Raw genomic sequence first — 9,952 nt, forward strand, 5'->3', positions numbered from 1 at the left:
CCCCCGCCCCCGAAATCAATTGTTACCCCCGCTCCCGCTCCCGCCCCCGGTTCCCCCGTTTACATAGCCCCCGGTCCCGCCCCCGGTTACCTCCGTCGCCCCCGGTCCCGCCCCCGTTCCCCCGGTTCCCCGACATAAAATTGGGTTTTTTTTTTGCTAAAAAACTGTTTTATTTTTGGCAAAAATACTATTTTTAATAAATTTAAAAGCCTAAAACCTAATCTTTTAGAAACTAAAAAAATTAAAAATCCAACAATTCCATCAATCTTACAATCTTACAAAAATAAATCCAACAATCTTACGAATACAAATCTAACATTACAAATGCAAAATACAACAAATCCAAAATGACAAATATAAAACACAATTCACTACATCTTCAGTATCCGTTAATTTCCTTCAACTCTTCATTCACTGACATTCGAATATCCTCCCTAAATAAATAACAAAAATAATAATAAAATAAATTATTGTATTAGTTTATTCAATAGAAAACGACAAATTGAACAATCTTACCTCAAGTCCCTCATCGTCTTCATCGGAATGTACATCATCACCATCAATAACACAACCTAAAAAAGAAAAAAATAATAAAGGTAATAAGCATAATATATTAAAATGAATTAGAAAACAATGGTTCAAGCAAATTCATACATACCTTTTTTACCCGCCCATAGCCAATTTTGAGTGCATATGATAGCTTCAATTGTTGACGGAAGAAGTCTACTCCTATGTGGACTAACGATTCTACCACTTGTAGAAAAAGAAGACTCTGAAGCAACAGTGGAGATAGGAATGGCTAATATGTCTTTTGCAATCAAACACAATGTAGGATACTTAACCCCATTTAACTTCCACCAACCTAACAAATCAAACTCACGAAAAACTTCACTAGTAGCAGAATTCCATGAAAAGAAAGCATCTAATGAGTCCATGTCACTTGCGAGAGCTGCATCTCGACTAGAAGTGGGCTTAGTAGTAATATCATCATTACTTGCTTGACTCATAACACGTGACTCATATCGCAAATATATATCTTCACAAATTTGACGCACTTTCTGAATTTCATCTTTTGCATTATCTACTCCATAGATAATAGGAAAAAAATACTCTAAGAGCTTCATCTTAAACCTTGGATCCAATATTGTCGCCATAGCCAACACCCCGTGACTTTCTTTCCAATACTTGTCAAACTTTGTAATCATATTTTCGGACATTTCGCTTATTTCAATGAAACTAGATGTATCCCATTTCTTTAGAGCAATCTTTATTTCACATATTTTGGGGAAAAAAATGTTGGTTGTTGGATATTTTGTTCCCGAAAATAATTCAGTGACATTATAAAAGATTTTTAGTCTATCACAAAGCTCACTTGCCAAAGCCCACTCTTTCTCATCAGGTGCATTCTTATATTGGGGCTCACGTTGTTGTAACCGATAAAACACCTTCTTGTATTTCAAAGCCGTGGAAAGCATTAAATACGTAGAATTTCATCGTGTTTTACAATCAACAACTAGGTTTTTTTCACAAGAAACATTCTCGCACTTTGCATTTTTTTGAAATGTATCATGTCTTTTTGGTGTAGCTGTCCAAAAACTACAGCTGTTACGCACTTTCTCAATCCCATGTCCAAAAACATCCAACCCACTCCTCACAATTAAATTCAAAATATGCGCAGCACATCGCATATGAAACAAACTTCTACCCAAAATCAAGCTATCAAAAGGTAGTTTGTCTACCATCAAATCTATCATGCAGTTATTTGTTGAACAATTATCAACAGTTAAAGTTGATAATTTTTTATCTATGTTCCAGTCCAACAAACTATTCATCAACACATTAGTTAGTTTCTCAGCAGTATGGGGGCATGGCACATATATAAACCTACCAGTTAACAAAATAAATTCAATTTAATTAAAGAATGCATACTGATTGATTAAAGAAATCAATATAAATTAAGTATTACCTTAAAAGACGACTTTGTAATTGCCAAGAATCATCAATGAAATGGGTTGTCACTGTCATGTATCCTTTTTTTTGGTAATTGGCAGTCCACATGTCGGTAGTTATTGCAATCCTACCTTGAATACTCTCCAAAAAATGCATCATCCTTGTCTTTTCCTCCCCGTACAACTTCATGACATCCGATCTAGCTGTGTTTCTACAAATAGGCCTAAAAAGTGGTTGAAGTCCCTGACAAAAATCTCTAAAGCCTTCGTGTTCAACAATTCTAAGTGGGTAATCATGTTTTGTGATCATTTTAGCAAGATCGGTTCGCGAATCGTCATAATTAAACCGATGTGTTGCTAAAATTGATCCCCCACTTTCATCCGTCTTAGATCTTTTTCCAGTTAACTGACTCTGAAAATCATCAATTTTCTTTTGCCCAATTCGTATTTTGCATGACTTATGGTGAGAATGCATCCCTTTGGTTCCATTTTTGGTTGTATAAGTAATTTCCTTTCTACAATACTTACAAACAGCCCTTTTGGTTCCATTAACTTCTTCGTAAGTGAAATGACGCCACATTGGAGATGTGAATTTAATTTGTTTCTCGTTACAGTTAACTGCAGAATTGGCAGTATCATTAACCGTGTTTGAATCATCGGGTTGATTCGGTTCTGCTGAAGACATGATTACAAAAATCTGAAAATAATTTACACAAACAGTCAAAACAAGGTTCATCAACAGAAACACAAACAGAAGGAAATATGTTTCAAACATGTTATGTAGAGCATGCAAATCTCATCATAATAACAGGGGCAATTTCATATATTTCTCGTATACAATCATACTGGATACAATCATACAGGATACAATCATACTGGATACAATCATACAGGATACAATCATACAGGTTTGAAATTGGTTGCAGAAGAGTAAACATTACCACTGGTCCGCTGCCTGCCTCGTTCGTTGCCTAAGAGTCGGGAAGAAATTGGTGCGACGCTGGGTCGCTGCCTCGTCTTCAGTCTCCCGATTTCAATTCCTCACTCGTCGGTTGGAACTTGGATTGTTGCTCTCGGTCGGAATTTGGATTATCTCTCAAGTCACGGTCGGAAGTCGGAACTCGGTCAGATGGTCACAGCTTCAAGCCTTCAGTCGATCACAGCTTCAATGCTTCACTCTTCACAGGCCACAGCGTCGCACACAGAAATCATCTAATCGAGTTCGAACACAGAAAAGTTGAAGGGGTCTGCGGCTCTACCTCAATTCTTGTGTGTATTGACGGAATTTGGAAGCGACTACCGACGGAAATTGGAACTTGGAAGTTCGAATTCGAACACATAAAAGTTGAAGGGGTATGCGGCTCTACCTTTAGTCCTCTACGCCTCTGCGGTCAAGACAAGTACTCAAACGGTCAAGCCCTAATTGCCAAAATTTCTTATTTTAAATTAAATATATATTTTTTTTATTTAAATATAAACGGGGCCCCCGCGGGAGTACGGGACGGTAATACTCACTCCCGCTCCCGGTCCCGAAAATAAACGGGAGTTAATATCGCCCCCGGTCCCGCTCCCGCTCCCGAATTTTTTTAAAAATTAGTACCGTACGGTATCGGGGTCCCACGGGGATTTTTGACATCCCTAGTTCGGTCCATGATGAATTGTGATGCATTTTCAATAAGTTTATGGGGTTATGCCTTAGAGAATTTTATAAAATTCCTAAACCTTGTACCAACAAAGGATCCAAAACACCATCTGAAATATGGAGTCGGAATGTTCCATTACTAGCATATTTTGATGCATGAGGTTGTGAGGTTTACGCTTGAAATGCCCTTCATATAGTCTAGTTGAATTTTTCATTAAATATTGAACACCCCATTTTTTTCGAAAAACAAAATTCTTTATAAGAAGATCAAAATTGCTGAATTAGGTCCTAACAGTCAAATTCATGTTGTTTTAAAGTTGGTCAAGTCATACGATGGTGAAATAAATTAATCAAAAAGAATAGTTAAAATGAATAATTTACATACCGAGTACATATCAAAATCGTAACAATAAAATTTTAAAAGGAATTGGATAACATCAAAAATCCAATCTTACAGTCAAACTCCCAAAAACATTCTCAAAGTAATTTATATATAATACAAGTTATATAAGGATAAGAAACATTAACAATAACCGATTCAAAACCAAACCAAAATATATAATGCACGTGTTTCTAGATTCCCAAGCCCAAGTTACACTCAAAACATAGTCCTTTTCTCTAGGGTTCGATGGCCGAATCACAAATATCAATAAACAAATACTAAATCATTAAGGTCCAAATTTAAGAAACATATGACCATCATCACATTAGACCATGGAATGGTTTTGCAAAGTTCATCTCTAACCATAATAACTTATGTGATAACATAATTCATCCATAAGTGACAACTAATGTTAGTGATAAAAATCTTTATTTTGCGAATCTTTCCCAAAGTGTCTCGTAACACTCAAATCAATCCAATTTTATTAGGTTATGATGATTTTTGAACACATAGCAACAAAAGCAATAATAAACAAAACTTTAGAACTTTTAGCAACAAAACAACATAAAGATGTTGGATCAAAGAATACATTTATTATGGGGAGAATGATATGATATCTAGAATGAGGAAGAACTCAAAACATAACTCCTCTAATGTGATCCCACGTATGCATCATTCTCGAATCTAGCATTCACCTTGCATCATTTTTGTGTTTCTCTGCAAAAATTTCTTGAAAACCTACAAAAAAGAAAAAAAGGATGATTAGAGGACCAAGTTATGTTTTGATCACACCCCTTGCATTAAAAGAATTTCCCTTATCCAAGCTTCCAATATCTCGTCAAAAGTCTATTACCAAGTTTTTTCTAAGGAATTGATCCATATTAATTCCTTTTGACCAAAGATGATCGAAGGACCAAATTGTTATGTTTTCACCACACCCCTTGCCTTAACCACAACTACCCTTAAAGAATCGAGTTCACCATAGTATTTTCATCTTCGATTATAAATTAGAACCCAATTAAATGCAAAAAAAAAAAAAAAAAAAAAAAAAAAAAAAAAAAAAAAAAAAAATGGCTTCAAATACAAAGACAAAACCTTTTCTTTGCTAGGAGCGCTTTTTCCATCTATGAAATCTTATTTTGTCTCAACTCTCCTTCCTAAAAGAAACCTCTTAGAGCTTCCAAATAATTGGTCGTAACTTTTGGGACTCTAAACAACATCCAATTTTTTTTTGTCAAAATAAGAAGTGATTAGGTTATTATTACATATGTTTTATTATCATTATTAATGCAAAAAAATAAATATGCATTGAAAAGTGAAAAAAAGAATAATATTACAAATATGATATTTAATGCAACAAACATGTTCTAACCCAAAAAATAATTAAAAAACTTTACTAATTAGCATTGTTTTGTTCAAAAATGTTTCATACAACATACTATTAGTTTTTAATGGTACATCTAAATATCATTTTATGTAATCTTACATTTGCCATTTTTTACAAAGTAATATAGTTAGCTTATCAACTCGTAACTTTTCACCTAATCCATCAAAGACAACTTTGATCAAATTAAAAAATATTTCTCTTTCCTTGTACCATATCATAGAATAATATTTACAACTAAAAGATACACCACAAAAGTTAAAGACCGAAATATAAAAAAGACCGGCCCAAATCCATCCAACAATAACAAACACCAAAGAACAAGCTAACTTTTTCAGTTATCCATATCAAAAGATCTTAGAATACATTAAACTCCATAATTAAATAAAATCCCAAATCAAAACAAGAAATGCACACAATGATCATATCTCGCCTTTCAATTTACAAGGTTAAATTAAAAAAAGTAGAAAAAAAAAAACTACCTTTCTTCCATACTTTCCCTCAAACAAAACACCACCCCAGATGGGAACAACCAAACTACCATCCCATCCGGTTTGCACCAAACCAGATGGGACAAAACAAAATGTCATCCCATCTGGTTTAGCATAAACCAGATGGAGATGGAACAAACATCCCATCTGGTTTAACACAAATCCAGATAGGATATAGAAGAAGACTTTGGGGAAGGGACCAAAACTAAGATCATATTGCTCCGAAAAGGGTAAAACGGTAATAATAATAATTATTATTATTACTATAATAGATATATCGATATAGACTGGCAAATAACGGGAGTTTCGTAGGCACGTGCAAACGGGTTACAGGTCTAAGAAGGAGCGGACGGTTCGGGCTTAACCATGGAATTGGAGTCGGGTTGTTGGGGCGGGTAAATAAGTGAAGCGAGTGATATGGGCATGATGCAAAGGGCTTTTGATTGGAGAAATTGCATAGCGGCCCCCACATCTTCTTCCATGAGCTTTGCTACTTCACGTTCTGTGTCATCGTTTGACCAGTTTTCCCATGCCGGTTGATTATATCCATTTTCACTCGTGTCCCCCTATATACAACAATGTTTCATATTTTTACTATTAATGATAAAATGTTTGTTTGTGAAAGTTACCTCCACGGATTGCAAGGGGACGTCAGATACGAGTTGTGCCACTGCACCGGCCCCACCCAGCCTACTCATGCTAAGAACCTGCTAAGTCAGTCAGTGAAGCTAGAAACAACAACTATGGATGCATACACAGAAGAAGACAGGACAAGATATGACATGACAGAACAGGTTGTAATTGTACTGCTACAAGTACCGAGACTGACGTAAATGGGACGAAAGTGATAACTTTTTGTCCCGCCCAAAAGCGTGGGACATGAACTCGTTCTCGATCTCTCATCTGTACAAAAGACGTAAACGCCCTCCTCATCCTCATCATCGAAAATAGCCCTAGAAAGCTTGTCTAGTCTCGGTATGATCGTGTAACAAACGCAGCTAAAGCTGCGTTTGTTACATGTGACATGACTGGACAAGCTTTTCACGGCTATTTTCGATGATGAGGATGAGGAGGGCGTTTACGTCTTTTGTACAGATGAGAGATCGAGAACGAGTTCATGTCCCACGCTTTTGGGCGGGACAAAAAGTTATCACTTTCGTCCCATTTCTAAACACTATTTTTATCTTTTAATTCCAAAAGTAGGTTGAAACTTGTTAAAAATCGTATTGAGACTTTTTAATTAGAAAAAACAAAATGAGAAATTACCTTGACCTGAAGCCGTAAGAACTTCACATAATCAAGAATTTCATCTAGCATTGCAGCTTTATCGGTCTACACAAGACACATTCAATGCATTATATATATATATATATATATATATATATATATATATATATATATATATATATATATATATATATATATATATATATATATATAAAAGATCGGGTTACACACATAACAAAAATTATAAACAAAAGGAATACTTACATATTTAAATCACATATTAATAACCCTTATAATTCGAAACATCTCATGAACAGTAGTGTAATGGTCTAAATTGCTTTTATACAAATTTCTCCAACATTTATATACAACTTTGTTTTTTAATTTTATTTTATTATGGTTAAAAAACCTTAGATTTTTTTATACAACTTCTTTTACAGCCTTTTTTTCAAAAGTGTATCTTTAACAAATTGGTTTCTTTACAGGATACTTTTGTTTGCAACTTTTTTACATCTTTATAACAAATGGGATACCTATATATTTCACCTCCAAACGAAATACCAAAATGAAAATCAAAAAATCTATAAAAAAACGAATCTTTCATGTTAATTATTATAAATTTACAAAATAAAGACAATTCCCTTACCTTGTTGCAGCTAGGAACAAGTTCCTGCAAAGCCCTCATTCTTTCTGCAATTCTTTCTCGGCGTAGCTGCAAAAGAAAATTTCCACATCAGCATGTTTGACTATGTGTAAATGTTACAGATGACGTGGAAGGTGATATGGCAACAATGGTGCCACGTCATCATTTTCCTAGGTTTCATTTTGTAATCTCCCCTATTGCAAATATATGTAAGTTGGTTGCTATTATGAATAAAAACTAAAGCATGTTATTGTTACCTATTATGGTAGAATGAGGTTATATTTGTTGCTATTGTATTCAATTTTTCTTTAAAAAGTAAATAAATTTATAATTTATGTTGCCTATGAATTATGATGTGATATATATATCTTACACGCTCAGCTATGCTATGAGGATCTGTAGCTTGTCCTCTGCGGGCCCGCACCCTAGGGCGAATAGAAGGTGGATGGGGAACAGTGACAGCTGTACTGGTAGTTGATTGCCCTTGGAAAGCCTGCAAGGGTAAAAAGGTAAAAGTCACGGATAAATGCAAGAAACAGCAACATACTTTTGTTTTCTTTCTATTAGTAGTTTTAGTTTTTCTTATTAAGACATTGATTGTACTTTGAAAAAACTACTCAGTGAAAATTGTGTTATATTTGGAAGATATTGCTATATAATTATGTAGATTTTTCAAAGAACAATGTTGGAAGATGATGAAATGTAAGTAGAATGCAACACCCATGGCTGAATATGTCATGTTTTTAAGAATAATAATATATACATGAATAATCAGAATTTGTCAAGTAAAAAGTAGCAAGACTATATCTCAAGAATCTAAAACATACACACAGATTCACAGAACAAATTTTATAGTGTATAATGTATTCAAAATTCAAGGAAAAAACTAAGCAAGTTACACAAAATAAGTATAAGGAACCTGAGGAACAGAATGAAGCAGAGAATGTGACTGTAAATTTTCAAATGAAGGAAACAATCCAGTCATGTTCATGCTCCCTCCTCTCTCCTGCATATCAAGAAAAACAAATTATTTGCATAACAGCCCTCCAATTCCTCAACAACTCACAATCACCCCCTTTGGTGGTTTTACAACTCCAAAATGCTGCTCTTACTATATCAAATTCAATAGGTAAACCGAGAAACCTAAAATCAATAGTTATCTCGAAACAAACGTGATTCAATAACTTATTTAGGGTAACAAAACTTACCCTCTGCTGCTGCTGCTGCTGCCCTGCAAACGCTCCGATTGTTTCACGGCCATTATCAAGGCTCAAACCTAACGGAAACACCGGTTGCTGCTGTTGCTGTTGACGATGAACAGACACCGTTTCAGAAGCATTAGCGTCGGTAGTATTACCAGGCAAGCATCCGGCGATGTTGTAAGAAGGAATCGCGAGAATTTGTTCAAGGAAGTCGTCTCCGTAGCCCTCCGGCGGGTCTGTAGCCATGCCGGAGAATCGTAATCTGGGTTAGAAAGAGAGTAGCGGAGAGGGCTTAGGAGGAGGGTGGAAAGGGGTGTGGAGAGGAGAGGGGAAGAGGAGTTTCAAAGGATGATGATTAACATAGTGGCAATGAATGTAATAAAAGAAGCAATGAAGGGTAGTTTCGGAAATTGAAAACAGCATGCGTGGTATTGGAAAACACGCAGCTATGACAACATCATTTTCTATCAACACACATCAGCCGTTTTTCCCCACACTTACTCCCAAAATAAATGGGACCCACAACTTTATACATATAAATATAAAAAAGATAAAAGTAGAAATAAACATTTTAACAAATTGGTACTCTTTTATATATAACATAGAATATCACAAATTTATATGGGGTCATTTATAATTTATGAAATAGCTTAACTATATAACTTTTATTTTGCGGTTTTGTATTTTGTTTCATAATATGGTTTTTTGTTTTGCAATTTTAAATCTTTTGATCGAAATTCTATTATGCAATTTTAAAATATTTAATTGAAATTCAATAAAATAGCTAATAATTGAAAATATAATATAGGTATGAACTAGATAATAAACTAATGGAAAAACATAAAATAATATAAAAATGTTTACAGAAAAATTATTTAATATCATAAAACATATATGCAATATATTTGGAAGAAATTTTATATTTAAAAAACAAAACACATAAATATGTAATCAAGCTAAACAAGTTATTGTAAAAGCTAAACATTGCATACAAGACAATTTTATGAAATTCTCATAGTTTATGAAATTGCA

General features: G+C 34.4%; 1 protein-coding gene and 1 long non-coding RNA gene across 2 annotated transcripts; both read right to left on the reverse strand.

The window, feature by feature from the left end:
* Positions 1 to 298: 298 nt before the first annotated feature.
* Positions 299 to 874, reverse strand: LOC128126242 (uncharacterized). The gene is made up of 3 exons (XR_008224018.1): positions 659 to 874; positions 517 to 572; positions 299 to 434 (listed from the first exon to the last, which is right to left on the reverse strand). It is a non-coding gene; the product is annotated as an uncharacterized LOC128126242 (long non-coding RNA).
* A 4,801-nt stretch (positions 875 to 5,675) lies between these two features.
* Positions 5,676 to 9,282, reverse strand: LOC111883559 (transcription factor UNE12). Its single transcript, XM_023879883.3, has 7 exons — positions 8,927 to 9,282; positions 8,638 to 8,724; positions 8,092 to 8,211; positions 7,722 to 7,787; positions 7,115 to 7,180; positions 6,478 to 6,555; positions 5,676 to 6,414 (listed from the first exon to the last, which is right to left on the reverse strand). Exons 1-7 carry the CDS (start codon positions 9,164 to 9,166, stop codon positions 6,184 to 6,186), a joined length of 888 nt encoding a protein of 295 aa, XP_023735651.1. The 5' UTR covers positions 9,167 to 9,282; the 3' UTR covers positions 5,676 to 6,183.
* Between the last annotated feature and the right edge of the window lie 670 nt (positions 9,283 to 9,952).

The sequence above is a fragment of the Lactuca sativa genome, chromosome 5 (genome assembly GCF_002870075.4).
Source record: "Lactuca sativa cultivar Salinas chromosome 5, Lsat_Salinas_v11, whole genome shotgun sequence".
Classification (NCBI taxonomy): Eukaryota; Viridiplantae; Streptophyta; class Magnoliopsida; order Asterales; family Asteraceae; genus Lactuca; species Lactuca sativa.